Source organism: Mauremys reevesii, linkage group 7 (genome assembly GCF_016161935.1).
Source record: "Mauremys reevesii isolate NIE-2019 linkage group 7, ASM1616193v1, whole genome shotgun sequence".
NCBI lineage: Eukaryota > Metazoa > Chordata > Testudines > Geoemydidae > Mauremys > Mauremys reevesii.
In genome coordinates this window covers 35,579,039-35,603,535 of record NC_052629.1, presented here as the reverse complement: position 1 = coordinate 35,603,535, position 24,497 = coordinate 35,579,039, and the positions used below count along the sequence as shown (strand labels likewise).

The following is a 24,497-nucleotide window of genomic DNA, read 5'->3' as shown; positions in this document are numbered from 1 at the left end:
AGGTTTTATGCTTAAAATCCAATGTAGCACATGTCAGCTGCATAGAGGTTGGGCCAAAACATGTTGAAAGGTCAAATAAGGGGAACAAAACAACGAGGCTAATTTTGAAGCTATGAGCTTCAAACACTGCAGCCAATTTCTCTGCTAATAAGCCACAGGTTTGTACCACATGGTCATAGGGACCTGTTCCTTGTCCACTAGTCACAGGTCCCTACTGGGTGCCTCCTTGAAATATGAGCAGGCTGGGCAGTTCCTCACTCCCTTTGATCCAGCTTTCCCTGGTATGGGTCCTTGGCACTGCTCTAGAGATGGGGATAGAGCTCTGCACTGAATCTGCTCAGACTTTTTGGGGCAATCTTATTTTGGTTCCAAATAGGACTAAGAAGGGAGCCTTGGAGCATGTACTGATCTCAGCCAGGCTTTCAGTGGAGGGAAGAGCATTCTTAGAAGCTTGCAGACCCCCGTGCTTATCACTCCCTGACTGAAATCTATGGTGCTGCTAAACTGAAGAGATTTCACAGTGTCAACATTTCCCTCCTTTGACTGTATTCTGTGGTGCTGAACTGAAGGAGACTAGAATCTGCTAGACCCTTCCGCTTCCCACCCATCCCCTGATGCTCCCTCTATTGTGATGAAGGAGAGAAGGGAGGGAAAAAAAGGCATGAAGTTCATGCTCAAATGAATCTGGCTTTCACACATTCAATTCTTGTTGTAAACTACAGGCAAGTTTTGCATCTGATAGGTTGCATGCATTTTCCTGGTTTCCTGGTTCACTGGAAGCAGAACTGAGGCTAGCAGTGGTATTAGAAAATGTGAATGGCCTCATCTGGTCTATTCCAATTAATCTGAGCTGAACTCAAAATACAGCATCAATAACAACTTTGAAAAGACTGTAGATGTCCACGAAGGGTAAAAATAACATTAAACTAAAAGAGCTGTTGGACAATAATGGATACAAGCAATGTCCCAATGTCCTGCTGCTTCAAAAATATAGGTCAGATTTTCACCAAGGTTGATTTCAAGTCTAAAATTTTGCACGGTTCTAGTGTAATTATTATAATACATTTGTGGCAATCTAGGTGTTTCTTAATTGTCACTGATAAGATCATTTGGAATATCATGGTGCCAGTAGGAATAGAACTCAAATCTTCTCATCAAACAAAGATATCCCATCACTTGAGCAAAAAGAAAACATGTGTAAAACTGTTAGTATCAGGGACACCTGAGCAGTTCTGAGTCTATCTATCTAGAAGTCATTGGTATACAAACAGAGCAATCAAAACATTATACTATCTTTGTGTCTATATACCGTGTATGCATAAGAGTATTTATCACTGTATGTTGTGTAACACCTAATAGCAATACGGTTTGGGGAGAAATATGCACATATTATTGAATAAGCACACTAAGCCAAATAATATTGAGCAAAAGAATGATTGCATTAAGCATGTGCACATTTCAATCACACAACCTCACTATCCTTAAAAACACCAAAGCTGTCTTTTGTTGATTTTTCCTAGTATTTCTTTCTAGATTCAATTGGGGTCCATTCATCACTCATAAAATGGAGTATGTAAACTCCAGGACACCATGTAAGATGGCATATTTGGTAAAGGTTGGCTCAGGGTCCATAGGGCAAAAGGTCAGAGGTTTGTCATGGGAAAAGTATGTAAATGGGCTTCCCACTCCTGATTCTAAACTCACCTTCTCATCCCCCATCTGATGGCCACTCAGGAAGTGGAAGTTATTACAACCCTGGTGAGGGAAAAGAGGGGTCTCTTGCCCCTCATGCCTCTTTCAAATAAATTACATGCAGCTGGGATTTTCCCCCCTCCCCCATCCTCTGACCTGCATGAGATCATTGGTGGGTTTCCTTCAATTAAGAGAGACTTCCCTTCCCCCTATCCCCTCGGACTAATTTGTCTACTTTTTCTGTTATCTCTTTGGTTGACATTTCCTGTCCCACAATCAATTTTTCAGCAGGAGACATGTCTTCAGATGATGTGGCCTCTAAGAGTCTCTCCCAGATGACTTTCAGGTAGGCAGGGAAAAGTCTGGCCCCTATCATGGCACTGAGGCTCAGAGCAACAATGAGCATGCTTAGGGAAATCCCAAAGCCATGGGGTTGGTTGAACTATAGACTGTCTTGGGCAAATGAGGATTTGTGTACAAATGCTACCTCCAAGAGGAAAGATCTTCGAAATACCAAATAAATTGTGGAACATCAGCAGACTTTGCAGATATGGTTTTTGGGCTGGATGGGCCCATTAAGACTTATCTTTATTGATGCAGCTGAATTTACAAATACTTTCATATCTTAATGCAGCTTGTATCCTTGCAGGAGGAGGAGGAAAGAAAATATTTATTTAAAAATTAGTGTACCTCCAGTAAACAGGTTCCACACCCAAATAAACAGAAAGCATTAAAAACAATGCTTTTAACTTTAGTTACATCCATACTATAGCTATAAGTAGAATGAAAGACTATTTTATGCATTTTCTCTAAATTGTGAATAGCCTTAGTGACAGCTACTGCTACTCATTGTTGCTGAGGTATATATATTCTCTACTTCCAAGTCTTCAACATTTATTACAACTACCATAGGGGCAGGTCCTTATCAGATTTTGTCCCTGGAGTCCAGATTGCTACCATGGTTTAATGATTAGCACTGAGAGTTGAAACCACTGGGTCACAGGTTACAGAGAAATGACAGAGGAGCCTGAACATCTTTTGTACAGGAAAAGTATACACATCTACGGAAGGGTAGTGACTGAGGCTAAGGAATGCTACTTATCAGCCATAGGCATAGGAAGCAGCTGTCTAACTGAGCAAATTAGTAGTGAGCATGAAGTTTATAGATGGGGAGGAGAAGAGGAGGAAGAACCAGAAGAGAGAATAGTAGATGGTGGAAGATTAAAGGGAGGGTAGAAGACAGCAACACGGGTGCAGAGAGAAGAAAAGAACTAGATGGAAAGATGTTCAAATCAGTATGAGTGAGAAGTGGAAGCAAGAAAAAGTGGGAAGCAGCAGGAACAGAAGAGAAGCTCAACACCTCCACCACACATTCGTTTTATAATAAGAGATCAGCTGCAGTACAGTCACAGGGAGAGATCCAAGTTTTTGTGAATGCAAGAAGACAGAGGGAAACAGATATAGAGAGGCCATGGATGGAGTGATGTTTTCTGAGATGCAACAGACATTCCAGGGGGAGCAGAGAGGAAGAGAGAGACTAGGGATGATCTGAGGTTTGAAGGGAAGTATCTAAAGGCAGAGATGGTGATGAAGATGGAGATAGGTGTAGGAAGAGAAAGAGTGGAGATGAAGGGAGGACATGGGTCAGGACAGATGTCAACAGAGACAAGGTGTGAGCCACAGGGGGAGAGTATAGAGACTGTAACGTCTATGGGAGCTGTAGATGGAATGGGCAAAAGGAAAAGGGAGGTGAAGATAGCAGTAGGAGAAAGGTGGAGGGTTATGAGGGAGCTGGAGAAAGGAGATGATGACACCCCAGAAAGGTATGATATAAAGCAAGGGTGAGGTAATGTCTAGGATGGCTAGTGACAGCAATTTAATTGGGAATAGGGTGATAGTGGAATTAGGAAATCAAGTAATCAATGGAATAATTGAATTATTGGCATTAGCAGACAGTAAATGTTTGGGGTGTAATCAGCTAGATAGGTGGACTGTCATCTGAGTGATTAAACTAATTAGGTGTAGAATACACAGGCAGAATACTGTAATTAATTAATCAGCTAACCTGATTTTAAATATAGCGGAGGATTAAATCAGTAAGCAGACAATCAATTAAGCAGGTGAAAATGTATAACATGAGACAGTTGGCAGAGAGTGAATACATTTTTTGGTTGATGCTTGTGATCAGTGTTGGAACAATGAGAAGTCAAGAAAGGCAACCAAGCTTCCAATTGGGATTCTGAACAGTTACCAGAAGAAGAAAGTGATTAACTTTATTTGCATGTGAGTAGGCATGTGCATAAACCTTTGTAGGATTGAGACCTATACCTGTACATCCACTGTTCCATATCCTCATGTTAACCAATCAGTCTACCCATGTTTAGTCCATTTCCAACTCATACACATGACTCAGGACTATGATTGATTAAATTGCTTCTTTTTTATACTTATTTTTCCTATATGAGCTCCTTGCTTTGTTAAAGTGCTCTACAGTTACACTTAATTGATGAGAAAGGAAATTTTGTATTACATTGTTTATACTGTCCAAAAATATTCCTAGTCTATATTACAGTATATGGAGTCTGGTTTCCAGTCTGCCTTGTGACAGAACATCTTTGTTTTGAAGACCTACAATCTGAACCCAGACTGCTCATATTTTGCTAGTACCACAGCACTGTAAAATATCCATAGTAGATTTTACACACCTTTTAAGAAATGTATATCTTGCTTTATTTTTAACTGAAGTACAGTAAAAATTCAAGAACGACACCAGGACTTTTCTTCAAGTGGTGTTTTCCTTCCCTGTTTCCTTAATTTCTCTCATTTGTGTTTCCTTTTATAATGAAAGACTGAGAATGGTGGAACACTAATTTTCCCTCTAGAAATCCATAGATCAGCTCCACAAGAATTAAATTGGCAATCAATTTCTTGCAAAGATGAAATTTGTAGTAAACCATGTAAATCAATATATTTTATTGCATCTATTTCCCTTAATTTGTAACAAATTTCTTATGCTTATTCAGACAAATTAGCTGCATTGCCATGAGGAACAAAACTAATTTTCTAGTTTATTACAGTGAATAAAAAAGCACCTTAATTGGAGATATTCAGAAACTTTTTCAATGACCTGCCAAGAAACATTTTCTTCTAAAGGTTGGAATCAAGGAATGTATTCTCCTCTCCATATGTACTACTCCCTAAAATGTCAATGGGAGTTGACCCTACGAATTGGCAGTTGCAGAGATACTGGAAGGTTTATCCATTCTGAATCAGGTTTTACCTCAACCACTTAATCCTCCCAGCCTAAACAATAATCACATCAGTTTCTTTTAGTTTTGCAATCTCTTTAGTTTATCTAGATATAAAAACTGTTAGGACTTAATACCTGAAGAATAGGAAATCAGGTAAACTTAACACTAGTTATTACAACATATAAGTCTCTCTATGCATCTATGGATTCTATCAACTGATATAAAATAACATTTTAATTACAAATATGTTCTCTAAAAAGTGTACAGTGAATAAACTGTAATGTTTATCAGCTTGCACACACTCTGTACAGAGGTTCAAATTTTGCTTAAGTTAAACCAGTGTAAATCCAGAGTAGCTATTAATATAAATGGAGTTACATCGGTGTATCCAAGAGCAGACTTTGGCCCAGACCGTATAAGTTTAATCTATTACCGTTGAGTTGTTTTGGCACGTGATCTGGAAAAAACAAAATGATTTTCATTACATTTCTGATAGAAATTAAGAGCAGATCAGGTAACTATGAAACAGCAACTTTTCTAAATGGAATAAGGCACATGAAGTTGTGTTACAACAGTCTTACCAATGACAAAACTTGCAAAATTAATGTAAAAATTACATTACCACAAATGTGTGAAAATGCAAAATATTCTTGATTCTGCTCTCAAAAAAATTACAAAAGAAATGATAATTTTCAATAGTCTCAAATTGTCATTTTGCCATGAGAATAATTTACTTTGAAAGTCTGCCTGGGATAAATCTATGATTGTGCCTCCCGGTAGGAATTTAGTACAAAAAATAAAACACAAAAAACACCACATCCAAAAAGAGCCCAACCTATATTCACTGACAAATGAATGTCACTCTTGGATTAAGTTAATGAATACTGACAAGTTTCCAGTTTTCAAATAGAAAATACCACATGAAACAACAAATGGAGGTTTTATACAGTTTTAGACATATCTTTCAGGAAGTGGCCATAATCTTACTTCAGAGAAAATTAAACTAAACCAGTCCTCTGAAAAAAACCTGTTTCAGCCTTCTAGCCAACTGGCAATGAAACATGAAACTAAAATAAAACTGTAGTATGAATTAAGAACCCTATTCATATTACTAAAATAGATTTATAAGTAGAAAACTCCAGCTATGCTGTCATCAATTGCCTCTAATTGTCTCTTTTCTGATCCGTTAAACCAGCTGCATGACTACATAATTAATTAGCTCAACCATATTGTTTAAAATTACTTTTTAAGTACATATCCATATCAGACTTGAACAGAAAACAGAATAATAGCATGAGATATATTCTGGACCCAATCCTGGGCCAAAGTACAACTTCAACAACATAAAGGGGCCATAAAGCTACTTTTAACAGGCCACTAAAGATTTTTGTGGCATGGAGAACTCCAAGACTGATATAGAATTCATTTAGCTGCCTCCTGGCCTTCTAGTCATAGAAACTAATATTCTTTGTCATGCCATACTTAAATATCTTTGAAATCTATATGTCAACACCTAGGTCTACAAACATATATACATACAGAGTAAAATCCTGGCCTCATGACATCAATGGCAAAATTCCCATTGACTGCAATGGATCAAAGAATTCACCCACAATGTCACCAAGTAAGCATTGCTATAGGCAGGAAAGATCATAAACATCCTTAACATTTAAAAGGAGCTTACCGAACAATTAGGCACATTTAAGGACTGTAGTGAGGCAGCCTGGCTCCCAGCTGCACCTGAGGGGGCCGAACCAGCACATCTGCCGAAGTGGGCGGAGTCACCGCCGCCTGTCCCCGTCCCCCAGAAGTCAAGGGGCGGGACAGGAAGTATAAAGTCCCGGCCCCAACGCTCAGTTGCGGCCCGGCCGCTGGAGAGGACAGACGCTGGTGCCGAGCTCCTGCTGAACCGAGCCTGCCCCGAGCCCGGTATCCTGAGGAGGACTGGCCGAGCCTGCCCTGAGCCCGGTACCCAGGGGAGGACTGGCCGAGCCCACCCCGAGCCCGGTACCCAGAGATGGAATCGAGCCCACCCGTGCACCCATCTACTGAGGAGCCAATGCTGGTGGACCCCCTGCCGAATCCACGACGATACAGGTACCAACGGAGGGGGAGATTGGAAGTGGCCCGGGGATAGCCGACCCCAGTCTGGCTGTAGCAGACACTGAGCCTATGTCAGTGTGTTGCGGCCAGGATCCCCACTGACTGCAGCAGATCCACGCCGCTGCTAGGGCCCCGGGCTGGGACGCGGTGGAGTGGGTGGGCCCGCGTCCCCTCTGCCACCCGCCTCACGGGTGGCAGTCTCCCCCTCACCCCAACGCTCAGGCTTAGAAGCCTGAACTTACCTGTTTGCTGCTCAGCCCTGCCTGAGGGTCTGAGCCCTGTACCTGTTGCTGCCCCGCCCTGAGCTAGGGCTTGGGCTTTACAGACTGAATTGCTGCCCAGCCCTGCCTGAGGGTCTGAGCCCTGTACCTATTGCTGCCTCGCCCTGAGCTAGGGCTTGGGTCTTGATAAACTGAACTGCTGTGTGTTTGCTCAGCCCCTGCCTGAGGGCCTGAGCCCCTGAACTGCTGTGTGTTTTCTCAGCCCCTGCCTGAGGGTCTGAGCCCAGGACTACTGCCTGTTGCCCCGCCCTGACCTAGGGCTCGGGCTTAAAGTACTGTTTGTTTGCTCAGCCCCGGCCTGAGGGTCTGAGCCCAGGACTACTGCCTGTTGCCCGCCCTGATCTAGGGCGTGGACTGTAAGACTGAACTGCTACTCAGCCTCCTGTAGTGAGGCAGCCTGGTTCCCAGGCGCCCCGAAGGCAAAGAGCGACCCCTCACCTGACAAGGGGACCCGTACACGGACCCTTACACGTGGCACCTGACCAGGGACCCTTGCCCAGCTATGTGGGCACGGGCCCTCGACCCTTCTGAGACCTGGGGGGGGGGAGCGAACCCCCCCATGAGACATGGGTCTGTCTCAGCTCTTCGCCTTCCTGACCGAAAGCCAGGAACGACAGCAGGCGGCCCAGCTCCGGCAACAGCAAGAGCAGCAGGCCGCACAGCAACAGCAACAGCAACAGCAACAGCTGGTTGAACAGCTGGGAGCCCAGCAGCACCAGTTGATGCAAGACCTGGCCACGCAACATCAGGACTTCCAGAGGGAATGCCTCCACCAGTTGGCCGTGGCACTGCCCCGGCCCACGGAGCCCCAGCCGGGGGGCTCTGAGGGGGCACCGCGGCCGAACCCACCCATCCGGCTGACCAAGATGAGCCCCAGCGATGACCCAGAGGCCTTCCTGGTAACGTTCGAGCGGGTCATCGTCGTCACGGGGTGGGCCCCGTACCTGACGGGGACCGCCCAGACGGTCTACCGGGGCCTGTCTACGGAGGCCGCCCAAGATTACCACCACGTAAAAGCGGCGATTCTGGACGCCCTGGACGTGAGCCCGGAGACCTTCCACCAGCGGTTTAGGGGCTTGACCTACCCCACAGGGGGCTGGCCCCGGATGGTGGCCCAGGAACTAAGGGAGACATGTAAGCGGTGGCTACAACCCAAGACCCGAACGCCGGAGGAACTCACGGAGCAAATTGTTTTGGAATAGTTCCTCCATATACTCCCGCCACGGGGGAGAGCCTGGGTCCTCCACCATCGGCCCTCGACGCTGGCGACTGCCGTCTCCTTAATGGAGAACTTCCTGGCGGCGGAGGCGGCCGTGGCCCCGACCCCGCGAGTCGCCATCCCCGGGGTGGGTCACCCCAATCCCGAGAGGAGGGCCCCCCTGGCCCGGACAGACTCCCAAGAGTCCCCCCGGGGGCCCGAGCCCCGAGGCCGACCCACAGAGACCCCGGTGCGACCCGCGCCCACCTCGCCTCCCGTAAAGCGGGGGACCATGAGGGACTCTCCGGGAGGAGCCGCAGGAAGACGTCCCCAGCCAGGACAAACTGACCTGGGACCTGCTTCTCCTGTGGGGAGTATGGACACCTACGCCGGGACTGCCCGACGATGGAGTGCCACTTCGGCCAAGTTTACTCCGGGGAAGGCCGCGCCCGGTGTCCCCAGGCTGCCAGAATCACGGTGCCCGTGGTCCTGGAGGGGTCCCCAATGGTGGCTCTCATCGATTCTGGCTGCAGTCAGATGCTGGTCCGCCAGAGCTTGGGGCCCCGGGCCGACCCCCACCTGGGAACGATCCGGTTGCAATGCATCCATGGGGATACTCGGCCGTACCCCAGTGCTCAGGCCCAGCTAACAATAGAAGGGGTCACCCGACTGATGGTAGTGGGCCTCGCCCCGCACCTGGCGTACCCAGTGATCCTGGGCCGCGACTGACCCGAGTTTTCGGATGTCCTCCGCCGCCACGCCGGGCAATGCCCGAGGATCATGCCGGCCTGGGAAGGAGAGCTGCCGGAGGCCGTAGAGGGCGAGGAGGAAACGTCCGAACCCCCTGAGCAGCTGAACGAGTCAGGGGACTCCCCTTCAGGGACCCTAGAGGGCCCCCCCTTCAGACGGACTTCTGCCGCGACCAGCGGGCAGACCCCAGCCTCAAGCGGGCGTATGAACAGGTGGCCGTCATCGATGGCACCATCATAGACTCTCGCCAGGCCACCCAATGGCCCCACTTCGAGTTACGGCAGGAACGCCTGTACCGGGTTGAGAAGGATCCCCGGACAGGGGAGCCTCAGACCCAGCTCCTCGTTCCCCAGTGTCATCGACAAGCTGTCATGAAGTTAGCCCATGACGTCCCGGCGGCTGGGCACCTCGGCCATGAGAAGACGTTGTCCCAGATTCTGACGCGCTTCTTTTGGCCTGGAGTACATCAGGAGGTACGGACTTACTGCCGGTCCTGCCCCGACTGCCAGTTGGCTGCGCCGGCCCAGACCCCGAAGGTGCCGTTGATTCCCATGCCATTGATCGAAACCCCCTTTGAATGGGTGGCCATGGACTTGGTGGGCCCGCTCCCCAAAAGCGCGGCCGGCTTCCAGTATATACTGGTCTTGCTGGACTATGCTACCCGGTTCCCCGAGGCGGTACCCCTCCGGACTATCACGGCCCGTAGCATCGCCAACAAGCTCGTGAAAATCTTTGCCCGCGTCGGGTTGCCCCGAGAAATCCTTATGGATCAGGGTACCAACTTCACCGCTCGGCAGGTGTGCGAAGTCCTAGGGATTAAGCAGCTGCATACGTCCGTTTACCATCCACAGACCGACGGGCTGGTCAAACTCTTTAATCGGACCCTGAATAGCATGTTACGGAAGTTTCCCCCAGATGACCTCCAACGCTGGGACCAGTTACTACCCCCACTGCTCCTGGCGATCCGGGAGGTCCCGCAGTCTTCCATGAAGTTCTCCCCATTCGAGTTATTATACGGCCGACGGCCCCGAGGCCTCCTGGACCTGATGCAAGAGACATGGGAACAAGCCCCGTCCCCTGCCCAAGGCCTCTTGAAATATGTACTGCAGCTTCAGGAGCGCGTGGCCCAGGCGGGGGCTCTCGCCCACGAGAATCTGAAAGATGCCCAGGAGTCTCAGGCACAAACCTACAATTGCGGGGCGCAGACTTGCGAATTCCAACCCGGGGACCGGGTCCTACTCCTCCTCCCGTCTAGCGAATCAAAGATTCTGGCCTGGTGGCAAGGGCCATACGAGGTGATCCGACGGCTCGGGCCTGTCACGTATGAAATCTATCAGCCCGACCGGCGAAAAAAGAAGCAACACTACCACATAAACCTTCTGAAACCATGGCAAGAGCGAGAGGGGCTGTTGATTACCTGCTACCCGCCGGACCCTGAGCTGGGCCCCCAGGTGGCAGAAACAGTGGACTCCGAAGGCCCCCAGCTCGGACCGACCCTGACGACAGAGCAACTTAAACAAACCCAGTCTCTCTTGTTGGCATTCCCCCAGACCTTCACAACCCATCCGGGGTGCACCACTCTTGTCCAGCACACCATCCAGACAGAGCCAGGCGTGGTGAACCGAGGTGCAGCCAGGCCTTTGCCCTACCACATGCGGCCAATCATGTTGGACTTAGGGGTCATCGAACCAGCCCAGAGTGAATGGCGCAGTCCAATTGTCCTAGTCCCCAAGCCGGATGGCAGCAGACGGTTCTGCATTGATTTCAGGCGTGTCAACGCCATCTCGAAGTTCGATGCGTACCCGATGCCCCGAGTAGATGAATTGCTTGGCCGGTTGGGAGAAGACCGATACATCACTACTCTGGATCTGAGCAAGGGGTATTGGCAGATCCCCCTCGGACCGGCCTCCCGGGAGAAGACCGCTTTCACCACCCCCACGGGCCTGTACCAATTCACCAGAATGCCCTTCAGCCTCCATGGGGCCCCGGCCACATTTCAGCGGCTGATGGACCGCCTCCTCCAGCCCCATCAGGACTACACCGCCGCATACCTGGATGACGTTGTCATTTATAGCCGTCAATGGGAGGATCACCTCAACCAGGTGGCCCCAGTCCTAAGGTCTCTGCGGGCTGCCGGGCTGACAGCCAACCCGAAGAAATGTCGAATCGGGTGGCAAGAAACAAACTACCTGGGGTATACCATCGGAAATGGACTGGTAAAGCCCTTCATAGGGAAGATTCAGGCTATTGCAACCTGCCCCCCGCCAACTACCAAGCGCCAGGTACGCCAGTTCCTGGGGCTGGCTGGCTACTATCGACATTTCATCCCTCGGTTCGCGACCATCGCAGCCCCCCTGACAGGATTGCTGGCCAAGGACAGCCCCCGACAGATACGGTGGACCCAGGAGTGTGACGTGGCATTCCAGACCCTCAAGGACAGCCTCTGCCGCGAACCCGTCCTCCGCAGCCCTCATTTTGATCGGGCCTTTATCCTCCAGACCGACGCCTCGGAGGCGGGACTCGGCGCGGTCCTCTCCCAAGAGGTCGAGGGGGAAGAACACCCGGTCATCTATATCAGCCGAAAGCTATTCCCCAGGGAGAAGAACTACGCAGTGGTGGAAAAAGAGGCCCTCGCTATAAAATGGGCGTGCGACGCCCTCAGGTATTATCTCCTGGGAGCCCCGTTCACACTGGTGACAGACCACGCCACGCTCCAATGGTTGGCCTGAATGAAAGACCACAACATGAGGATGCAGAGGTGGTACCTAGCGCTACAGCCTTATGCCTTTACGGTCCTCCACAGAGCTGGGAAGGACCACGCGAATACGGACTTTCTTTCCCGGCTGGGAGGCATGGATGGGTCCGGCCCTGCTGCACGGGAGCTGGACTTGCGTGTTGGGGAGTGTAGTGAGGCGGCCTGGTTCCCAGGTGCCCCGAAGGCGAAGAGCGACCCCTCACCTGACAAGGGGACCCGTACATGGACCCTTACACGGACGTTGTTTTATTTAGACTTTGCCACATCCCCAATAGAAAGGTGGCTCATACAGGTCACAGAGGTACGGGAAGGGGAAGGTAACAGTGCACCTTCCTGGAGAAGCTATCTACAGAGCTCTGAAATAGGACATTGCAACATTGTCATGAGTTTTCCTAGCAATGAACATCTTCCCTGCCCCACTAACCCCATTGCCTAAATAGTTGGTTTCTTTCAATTTGTATTATTTTGAGTTGCTTAGTGCGCCTGTGTTTTTCAATACAAACTAAATCTAATGTAGATGATGGAGGAATGCAGCACAAGTTTAAAAGTCAACTTTTTCTCCATGATTTCTAAGTTTTAGGGAGATCATTTACAGTGGCATTTCACCACCCAAGGCTGTGTTAGTTTTCAAGATCCAGAAGGAATGGTAAGGTCTCAACCCGTGTCCAGTAGAGTAAATTTGTTCCTGCAGTGTCTCTCCCACAAATACCTCCTTTGCTATTGGTAGCCCTGTCAGTGGGTTGATTCAATTATTTATTGAAAAATAATATCAAGCATTATTATGGGATCTTAAAGCATAAATGGGCAAATATGTACATCCTAGGATATCTTTCTGTTAGGGAACAGAATACTAGATAAAATGAACCTTGAGTTCTCCTCAAACTCACATCAAATCTAAATTTTTTTTGAGCTTCAATATCATTCATGTATTTTTTCTAGATGCTTCTGCAGTCAGAACCAAAGGCTGAAATACCAAATCATGGTCCTATTTCCTGACCCATGAAGTTAGATAAACATCCACACATATGGATGTGAAGTCACACCTAACCTCTGAACATTTAGAAGTTTGCTCATAACTAAACTTTCTACGTAGCTGTGCCTATCACAGGCTTTCTGGGATGTTTGGGCAGATATAGCTATAGTTTTCAGTTGTTAATATAGAAGTCTCTTAGTACAAAAATGGTTACTATCTGAACCAAATCACAAGTTCTACCTAGCTTAAGTACTTATATGTCCCTCATTACTGCAGTAATGGGGGCCACACACATTTTAATATATGTATCCTCCCAACACTCCTGTGCGGTCAGGAAATATTATTATTCCCACTTTACAGATGGAGAAGTGAAGCATTGATAGACTAAGGCCCAAATTTTTAAGCGTATTTCGGCATTGATGACTTCAGTATTGTAATGCCTAATTGTTTTAGGAGACTAAGTCTAATTTTCAAAAATGATTTAGGCACTTACTTCAGAGCCAAAATCCCATTCACAGTCAGTAGTCTGTGGCAGAGCATGGACTATAACCCCCAAAACTCAATCAGAGGTGACAGTTTTATTTAACTTTACAGGAAAATGTTCTTTCATTTTATTCACCTTCTTTCTAAAGTAATGGTCAGTAATACATCCTACAGTACCTTACAGACTTCTACAAGTGACCACAGTCATGTCAGCCAACTGTGCCTATTCAAGATATAAGAATTTTCTAGCTTTCCCCTTCCCATAGGTACAGATGCACTGTCAGCAGCATTGAGATCAAGAGCCTTCCTGATACTACAGCTGTGAATTCTGACCTAACTGTGGGAAATGTGAATATGAAAAATGAAGCAGACTGTAGATGTTATAGCCCCCAAGCATACGGAGTCATCAAGGCAGCTAATATTTCATTTCTAATGCTAGACATCTGTTATCAAAGCTTCACAGTGATGATGAAGATTCTAACAACTCAAGTCAGGGGATCAAAGTTTTCTTTACCATGTACAATAAGAGGCCATAGAGAGAGGCTGAACATGATTCATTCCTTTCTGACCCTTGCCCTGGCAACTGGTGTATAACATATAAGAATGACTAAGGTTTTTACACCGCACAGCTAGAGTTTCTTCTTGTTGTCGTCAAATACTAACCTTTTAAGTTTGACTAAAATAAGGTACTAAGAAAATTATCCCTAGAAAAAAAATCCCTTCTCATTTTCTGTCTTGTTTTCCAAATGCTCTCCATTTTTATGAGAACACTTTATATTAGTATTTCCTTCCCCACCAACAAGGTAGTGCCTAGAATTTTCATCTTAGTTTCCATTTGGTAGAAATTATTACAGGAATGACCTCAAGTCAACTCACAGTTACAAATGTCATGGAGCATCCTGGTGACAATTTCAGATTGCAATTGGGTATCAGCATTTCTCATTTGAGGTCTGACCCTCTTTTTTTCTATACCAAAAACTTTCACTGGACTCTGTTGGTGGTTTAGGTGAGCAAGGCTGCAGAGCTGGCCATTTAGTTAGCTTCTCCCTCTCCAGATCCTCTGCCACCTAGCAACACAAAGCAGTTGAAAACAAAATGACAGCTGGGACTATTCTACATCACGCCCAACCCTCAGTGCCTCATCGTCCTTGGCCTAAAGATCATGGCAGAGATGTGGCTGGAGCACTGCTGCAATTTTGCTGAGGCTGTACTAAATTGTTTTGGAGGTCACACCAACCAAAACTCAGTTCCAGGACCGGGGGCGGGGAAGATAAAAATATTTGGCTCTTTAAAATGTTATGGTTTTTCAGTATATAACTGAATATAAAACATCCCACCTTAATTATCACATGTATTTATTTAGCAGGGTAATGTTTCAGCAGGAAAGGTAAATTCCATTTATGCACCACTGGTAAAATGTAGGAAAGGAATTTTATAATCTTCTTATTCAAAAGCATATTGCCATTTCCTCAGGGTGATTGGTTCATAAAGCAAACTAACCTTGCTTACTTAGGGCAAACACTAGGTTGCTTTATTTTTTTAAAATTTTGGTTCACATTTCGTAGTACCCAGGAATTATTTATGCCTACAGTGGTCATATAGGATAAAGTGGAATAAGAAATGCTATTACTGGGAACACCTCTTATGGAAACTTCCTGTACAATTTAATCAGAATTATAGCTTTTGAATAGAGGTTTTAAACCAATCGTATGCAAGGGAAGGGATAGAAGCTTCACACATGAGTTTAAGGCCCTCTCCTATATTGTCCACAAAACAAAAAAAACACCAAATCAGCTGGAAAAAACTGGGCAACAATTTCCATAAGTTCCCCCTGCTTTAACCAACCAGGACGGGAGAGGGCACAACCTACTCCTTAGCTCCCCTTTGACCCAGTTTCCTCTTCCTTTTATACCCTTTCCTAAGCAGACACAGGACAGACAGGGACCTGTTAATCTTTTACAGACCATAATGCCCTTATCTTGTCACATGAACCAACAGCACAGAAGCATATAGCAAGGCTATAAATCTCTTTTAAATGTATAGGTTGGTTTAAAAGTTCTATCGAAAAGGTATAATTTTCTATTACATTTTGCATGTTTAAAGAGTAATTTTTATGCATTCATATTCTAATTGTATATGATGTTTTCATACGAGACAGATCAGCTTCTCCTGAGGCCAAAAATGGAGACAAGCAATTGTTTCCAGTATTGACACACCAAGTGATGAAAGAAGATGTCTGACTAAAGCAAGCACATTAGAATTCGTATTTCATTCTGCATGCCTGCAAACATTATTAATGCAAAGCATCCACATAATTACTGGAATTTAAAGAATAAAAATACAACTTGCTAAAGTTGCTAATGCCAAGTGCAACAGAATAAATGGAACACCAGAAGGCAAAGACTTTAGGCTTTTTTCTTGACATATATATTGTCTGTATTTATGACAGTTTGTGAAAAACAATAGTTTTAGCTCCTATTAATTAAAACTACAATCAACCGCTATACACACACAAGCTGGGCAAAATAATTCTGTCTTAAATAAAACAAAACAATAGTAAATGCAGTCAAATTACAGTAGAATGAAGAATGGCATGTATATCAACCATGGTGCGTGAAATAAGAGAAAGTAGGAAAAGCCTGTGAAGAATTCCCACAAAAATCCTATCTGATTTTATTAGCATATCAATGCAACTTCTTGCAGATCTCAGGAAATTTCTCTTGTTTTTAATAAGACAATATATATCAGGTGACTGTTTGCTTTTATGTCCAATAAAGTAACAACAGGTTTCATTAAAGCAATGGAACAAGTCAGATTCTGAATATTACTTTATAATTATGTACTTTAAATACATACAATAAAGCATTACTGGAAGCTTAGTTAAGGAATGCAAACAAGGCTACCGTATGTGGGTATTTCTACTGTACACCACTCCCTTGTTAACAATCTTTACTATTCAGCAATGTATGAATAATCCAGTACATATGAACTGAAAATAAATATCCTCTGATACAGCAACGGGCTTTATCCCAACATATCCTGAATAGCTGTTGTTCTAGAACAGGGGTGGCCAGCCTGTGGCTCCGGAGCCATGTGCGCCTCTTCAGAAGTTAATATGCGGCTCCTTGTATAGGCACCGACTCTGGGGCTGGAGCTACATGTGCCAACTTTCCAATGTGCCGGGGGATGCTCACTGCTCAACCCGTCTCTGCCACAGGCCCTGCCTCCACTCTACCCCTTCCTGCCCCCTCCCAAACCTGCAGTGCCCTCGCTCCTCCCCCGTCCCCGCAGAGCCTCCTGCATGCCATGAAACAGCTGACTGGGAGGTGTGGGGAGGAAGGCAGAGGCGCTGATCAGCAGGGCAGCCAGTGGATGGGAGGTGCTGGGAGCAGGGTGGGGGAGCTGATGTGGGGTTGCTGATATATTACTGTGGCTCTTTGGCAATGCACATTGGTAAATTCTGGCTCCTTCTCAGGCTCAGATTGGCCTTCCCATTCTAGAAGCTAGCATAACTAGTGTACTTTGCAATATGTCTTTCTAATTCCATTTTAACACAATTTAGGTAGAATTAAAATAAACAGTTATCTACAACACAAAGTACAGGAACAAGAAACTGATCTGACAATCAGACATACAAACAGACCGTATTGTGTGGACCCTGCAAGGGTTTTTTGCAATTTTTTTTATTTTCCATTAGTCCGACTCTTTTCTTTCCCTTAAAGAAGTGTTTATTTTGTAAAGTGGAAATAAAGATAAAAACTATTATATTTAATATATAAGATAATGTAAAGCCAACAATATACAGTTGCAAATATAAATGTATTGTAAAATTCATCCAATCAAATGCTGTAACATATGGTCAAATTTTGATTTTCCGTCAGTATATTTACTTTGTTCATGTTTTTGGTATATGAGTACTTTACAAAAATGCATGTATATTCCAATCAGTGTGGCTGTTTGGTTCTTTTCCCTGATCTTCCTTTTGATGGGAAGGATGTGTAATATATATAAATATTTTAAGGAAGTTACACCCAAAAGATTAATCTTATATTTTGTCCCAGAGGTGATACATTTCATGGTCATTCTCATTTATTATGGATTAAAGCCATGCATCAAAACATCTCTGTCTACTACTTTCACAAGGCTAAATTCATGAAGCTAAAACTTCCATTATCCCTGAGGATCATAGATGTCACAGAAGTTCATGATCTGGATGTGAACGGCACAACCCGATGCAGCCTGGGCTCTACCCACTCAAGACTTTGTAGATTAGTATCAGATTCCTTCATTTTGTAGATTTTTAAGGGCAGAAGGAACCATTATCATCATCTAGTCTGATCTCCTTGGTAACACAGGCCACAGATTTCACATACTGTTTTCTGCATCTAACCCAGTGGTTGAGCTAGAGCTTACCGTTTTTAGAAAGATATCCATTCTTGTTCCAGTGGTTAGTTAATCTCACTGTTAAACATTTGTGTGCCTTATTTATAGTTTGAACCTTGCTTAATTTAACTTCTAGCCATGGTATCTTATTATGCATTTGTCTGCTTGATTAAAGAGCTAACTGGTATTAGATACCTTCTTCCTAAGATTCTAGACCTTCCCTCTTTAAACTAAATAGATTGAGCTCCTTTAGTCTCTGCCAGAAAGGAATGTTTTCAAGCTCATTCTTGTAGCTCTTGTCTGAACCTTCTCTGACTTGACACATCGTGGGGCTGCTCTAAGTTGCACCTGGCTGCAAAAGAACCCCAGGAACCATTCTGGTAAATGGAGATTGCCAGAGAACTTCTGTGCTTCAGATGCACTTCTCTTTTCCCCTCAGTTGCGGCTATGTGAAGGATGCAAGAAGGGATGGCATCCCAGGTATTTGATGAGAAAAGACAAATAAACAGGCTTGCAGATAGGAAATACATAGGGTTAGGAAAATTTTTTTCCCCCAAGCTGGGACCATGACATGAAGAACTGATACAGTCAAGTGCTCTGTGGCAGGCACTACTACATATGCATTTTGGCCAGTGGACTCACATCATTGCAGACCCACACCAACACCTTTGCATGCTATCTCAGAATACGTTGTCATAGAGACCTGATCCACAACGCACAAAGAAAATGTGATGTCCCCCTTTATGGCTTCTTCCCATCCTGGGCAATGGAACTATGGTAAATCTGATGTTTTCTGTATTTGTGTCCCGGTCACAAATTGGGGCTACAAGCAGGATTTGGCCCATAGAGAAGTGTGACAGTCATTTCAGGTGGGGTTTCACTAAAGTCCCACACTAGCAACAAAAAAAAACAAAAAAAACCCACCTTGACAAATGAAATCTATCTCAAATACCCTTATGTTGCATGCTGTGAAATATGGAAATAGGAAGATTTCAATTTTTGCAACATCACCGACTCCATTTCTAATGCCTTTTCTCCTTCAGCTGTTTAGTGAGGTGGCTATCTATTAAGATGTCCAATGCCTGTATTTCAAGGATTAATGGTGAAAGTTATTTCTGCCATCATAAAAGCACTTTTAAGTCACCACCGTTATTAGAACTATGACATATCAAAAACACTGGATAATGCTAGAAAATAAGATTCTATCACTTATACATTCTTAAGAATTTAACTGAATGTTTAATATATATGCAGGCATTGGTGGTGAACAAATGGGAAGTTACTCAAATGAGAGCAAGTAAGGGTACTCATTTCCCAAGGCAAAAATGATCTGTAAGCAGTAACACTCACCTGCCAGCTGTTATATTTTACCTGCACCACCTAATTCTCTACAGCTGAATATCTAACCATTTTAAAAACTCATGCTTTTGCTTGGCACAGAGCTGAGGCTTAACTCGTTGGACACATTGCTCTTAAGAGCTTGTTTACTTGCCCCAGTAAGTGTTAAAGATGGGCATCCTAGCATAGAGTGTATAAAATCTTTCTGAGCATTGGTGTGGCAGTTGACAGCCATTCCTTGGATGGCTCTTTTGTCTCCATGAAGAACGGAAAATCAAGGGGACAGCAACTAATTGTCTCACTACACACATGGTGTATTATGGTTAAGTCGGCAAGAGTGGCTTTCTTAAAGGTACCAGTAGGTGTCACTGTGGGCAATGGTATTGGATGAACTCTGTAAGAGAAATAGAAGACTGGGATAGAACACAAAACATACGTTACAAATTAATTATTCCTTGTTTCTAATATAGTTACTAATTTTATTTTTCATATTAATGCTGTATTTTAAAGAAGGAAATGATTCACGTCTTCTTCAACTCATTAACTGCAATAGGACAAATTTTCCACATAAATGTTACATTTTGTTTCTAACAGCTTTGCAAAAGAAAGAATCAGGCAAGCTGATTACAAAAAATAGCCTCATTTTATTTTCCAAGACATGTGAACAATAGATATTTACAAACTGCTATTCAAACAAACCAGGTGGAAGAACATTCTCTGAACAGAACAGCAACAGAGAAGGGTGCATTTCACATTTGTTTTCATCTTTGGCATTCACAGATTGAAAATATGAATCAGCGCTCAAAGTAACAATCTATTCTCATAGGGACAAGATGAAAAGGCCTATACGATGGAAACTGCTTAGTAAACCTTATGCACAAAATAAGCCAGAAAAAGTCTCTATGAAGAAATGAGGGTCAGCTAATAAATCAGAAAAAGTCCAAATGCCATTGTCTCATACTATATAAATGTTTCTAACATAAGATACAAACCAGAGATGGAGTGTTGTGCAGAGTTTACTGCAGAGATTCTCGGATTTGATCCTGGCTGTCTCTCACATACTGTTATGCAAATTACATATGTATGGAACCTGTAAGTTGCTGAGCAACACCCTGTGAGGTGCTGAATGCCCTCAAACTCTCACTGACTGCAGCAAGAGTTGAGGCCACTCAGCACCTTGTAGGGCCAAGCTCTTAATCTCATTACACCTCATTTCATTTAATGTCAAATGAGTATAAATAGTTACCTGGGGTAAAATTCATGTATGTTAAGCACTTTGAGCTCATTGGATATAGAGATGTATACCACAGAGTGTATATTACAAAAGATCTTGTAATTTTGAAAAAAATCTGAAATCTAAAAAAATCATATTGGCATAATTTAACCAGGGAGACTTACTTGCATTATTAGGATAAAGTTATCTTCCTCAAGAGCTCTCATACACCTCATTGAATCAAGTTTGAACTTTTCAAGCGCACCTTTGAGGCCTCGTACCCTAGCTCACCTCAGCCTACATCTCAGATCTCATTTCTTACTGTGTCCCACAGACCCCTTTACTCATCCCACATAAACAAAGAAATTCATTAAAAAAGAGTAAGACAGAATGATTTTTGGTCTGCTAGTCACGTAGAAGAAAGATTGCAACATTCTTCTTGAGTTTACTGTTAACATTACCAGAAAAACTTCTTTTAGGAGAATTTTTGCTGTCTTATTTTGGAAATCAGATGTTCTCTGGTGCATGTAAAAGTGTATAAAGCCTTAGGGCCAAAAGCAGCTAGAATTCTGCCCTAACAAGGCAGCTGTGGACTCCCCTTGTGTAGGCAACTTACTATGTAAGTCATTTATGTCAGCTTACTATGTAAGGCATTTATGTCAGCTGCTTCTGTTTCAGCATAGTGGGAATTCTGGGGCCATGCCACTGGGAAGGTGCAGAGAGGGTAAATGGCTAGCTTGTGCTGTCCTCTTATGATCCTAGATGAACAGAATACCCCATCATGGGTTGTTTATCTTGTACTGGAAGCTCAAGTTGAGTCCAGGCTGCTCCTAGACTTAGAGTTGGGGAGAAAGATGGCAGAAAGCCAGCTGACCCTGATGGCTTTCCCTTTAAGTTGTGCCTATCTGGTAGCTGTGACTTCACCCTTTCCCAGTCAGAGACAGATACCCTCCGACCAGCAAATGCTTCTTTTCTTCTCTAATGACACTTATGTCAGGTCCTTTGAACAGTCAGTGAAAGGAAAATTAGAAATTGGAGTAGGATGAGAAAGTGAGTGCATCCATCAATCACTGATGAAAGACCATATGGTAGCAATTAGGGCCATACAAAACTTTTAGGACAAAATCTAAAACCAAGTTAATTTCTTGAACTAGAATTGATTTTCCTTTAATGTGGAGTACTTTGGGATGTCTTGGCTTGAGAATAAAGTAAAAGGCCAGTTAAGAGGTAGCAGTGGGACTGCAGTGCCTTTCATGGTACTCCACACTGATGCAGAAAGGGGAAGTAGGCAGCCTACTTTCCCTCCTGATTGAAGAGGGTTTAGAGGTCAGTGGGCCACCTGCCCATTCACTGAAGACACCTGAAGTCAGAGTGGGATGGAGTTTAATGTAAAGGGAGGGCAAACTTGATTCTCCACATAAAATTTAGGAGTTATGTATCCCTGCACTCCCAGTTTTTCTTTGCCAAAATGGAATGATCCAGTACCTGACATTTTTGCAAAGATTAAGAATAATAGCCCCAGATGACTGGTGTCTGGAAGCAGCAAGAAAACTAGACTCCTTTGGCAAGCAATTAAGAAACAATTCATTCAGCCTGTGTATTAGATGTTTGGTATTTTTATGATACTTTAGGAAGTATCTGAAAACAATTTTTATTAAACTTAATCTGTTCCTGTTGCTATGTTTACCTATGGCATCTAAAGCGTAAACCTTCATTTGTGACATTATACAGTCAACTATCCCAGTCAACTACGATACCACAATAGAGGATTATAATTTTAGTTTTGAAATAAGCTTTCAGAGAAAAACTCAAAGAACAAAGATCCTGGGCCCAATTCTTGGGCTCGTAAATCTGCATTCTGCATGTAAAGATGGCCCCAGCGTGAAGGAATCCTACAGTTGTATATACATTCCACAGTAGCTCCTGTGCTAGCCCCACTCTCCTCAGTAGGTGCACGGGCAGTCTGAGAGAAAGTGTGTGATGGTGCAACCCTGCATCCAGCTGATGTCGGATGGTTGAATGGTGTCAGGGACTGTTGGTAATTCGAGTAAAACAAGGCAACTTTCTGCTGTATTTCACATCAAGGACCAAAAGGTACCTGTTAGCCCTTACTATCACTTAGGCCCACCCACATTTAGTCTTGTACCAAACCCAGTCAAGTTGCACCATAAAATCTGCATCCCTTTTTCATACTAATGTTCAGACTGTAAACAGCAACAAAGCTACAGAAATTTCAAAAATGCTATAAGCAGAATTGTTTCTAGGCAGAATGTTTTTCACGTTTCCCTGTGAGCTGTTCTTGAGGACCATCTTCCAGCACCTATTTTTCCTCTGTTTGGAAGTCATCAGCTGCAGGTTATAGCCTGATGGTTTAAGACTGGAAAGGTTTTTCTGCTCTACAATCTTGTAATCACATGGCTATCAGATGGGCTCTGCCACTCAGTTCCCCACCTGAGGGAGTTACAAGTGCTCAGCACTTCTCAGGATTAGGCCAAGCAGGAGTTGGGGTTCTTTGCATTTTGCAGAATCAGGCCCCTGTGGCAGGCAAATCTGAAACCAAATTCGGACTAAATATTACTGGACTGCCTTTGAATAGTTTTGAGTTGTTTTTTTTTATTTCCCATTGTTTTCCCCTTCCTCACACCATTTGCTTTTTTGTTGCTTCTCTTCACTTGAAAAACAGATTTGCTTAATGCTTCATACCAGCTAACGGGATGTGTGCTTGGTCATTAACATTCATTAGCTATTGGATTTTGTTTCAGCCTGCATAGAGTTGACACTATCAAAAGTAACACTTCTTTTCAGTGCCTGGGAGGAAAGTCTGCCTATGATGGGATTGTCAGAAAACAGGAACAAACAGGCAGGTCAACAGTAGAAATAAAGGACAGTTCTAGCCAGACACATTTTGAACTGTCTGCAGAAAAATGAGGCAAATGTATTTATAACAAGGTATAATTCTTTATACATTTTGCCTAAATAACCACATTAGAGCAATTTTAAATCAAAATTACATTTCCATTTCCACCCAAAGCACAGTTTTTGGAGTAGCATGCCCCAATTCGGTCAAAATGTGTGGTCATGCTCTAAAGATATGTTGTTTTTCATAGAGCTGCCAACTTTTGAATTAGCAGAAAGGTCTTAACCTATATAAAATAATTATTATGAATAGCTAATAAGAATCCTTTAATGTTCACTTCAAGGAGATAATTGGCTGATACACAGTGTACAATGTTCTGTTCCCCCTCCCTCCGCCACACACACCAGGGATTCTTGAATGCCAGACCTGTGGGAGATCAGAGAAATTTCAGATGATAAAACTGCAAATAATTAGCTAACCAAAGTATGGGGAAATAAAGTGCAAAGCCTGCTCACTGGGGACATATTTACTTAGATCATATGATCTATCACATGATTATTTGTGACCTTCCTGTTCTGTATTCACTGAAAAGTTCACATTCATCTTCCAAATTTGTGAAGAGATATCAGTCTGCAAGTGTAAACACTAAGTTACAGATTTACATAAATTCCTCCTTCATATTTGCGAATCCCTAGGAACACATCTTCTGAGAATGGTAATAAAAAATAGCAACTTTGACGATTTTTTTTTAATAGCTGGGATAGATGGCCTGGGAAAGATGTTTAAGTGAAACAACCAGACCACATCATATAGTAATATATTCCACAGATAGCCACAGCTTACTGAAATCCATCCCATCAAATGGCAAACATGCATGCTTATAAAGTTGCTTAAACTTGACCCTGTGATCTTAATGTGGGAATTTTACAAATTAGTATCTTATCACTGAAAAATAACAGAAAAGATTTAAAATCCGTTGATTTAATTTTTAATTAGTGTGTGTACACAATCCTATTGTAAACATATTAATGAAAACTGGAATATTGTAACTCCAACCCCATTGCATTCATCTTTTTTTGTGCTGATGGAAACTACAGCTGTGTCACTCCTGTAGTCTGCTCACTGATGGTCAGCACAAAAAAAGTCTAATGAGTGCCTCCTTCTACCAGCTGAGCTGGGTGTGGAGGTTATTAATGGGAAAATGATTATCTGTGTACATC

At 44.0% G+C, this 24,497-nt stretch overlaps 1 protein-coding gene across 10 annotated transcripts in view; it reads right to left on the bottom strand.

The window, feature by feature from the left end:
• PRKG1 (protein kinase cGMP-dependent 1) overlaps positions 1 to 24,497 on the bottom strand; it is an 885,489-nt gene that overhangs the window by 222,706 nt on the left and 638,286 nt on the right. For 7 of the 10 annotated variants that reach the window (XM_039547328.1, XM_039547324.1, XM_039547323.1 and 4 more), the window contains one exon: positions 5,377 to 5,400. The exons of 2 other annotated variants lie outside the window; for them this stretch is intronic. In XM_039547328.1, the coding sequence (XP_039403262.1) occupies positions 5,377 to 5,400 (24 nt within the window). Of the gene's footprint in view, positions 1 to 5,376; positions 5,401 to 20,199; positions 20,222 to 24,497 lie in introns of those variants that run through there. One more of the 10 variants, XM_039547338.1, reaches the window with a different exon arrangement.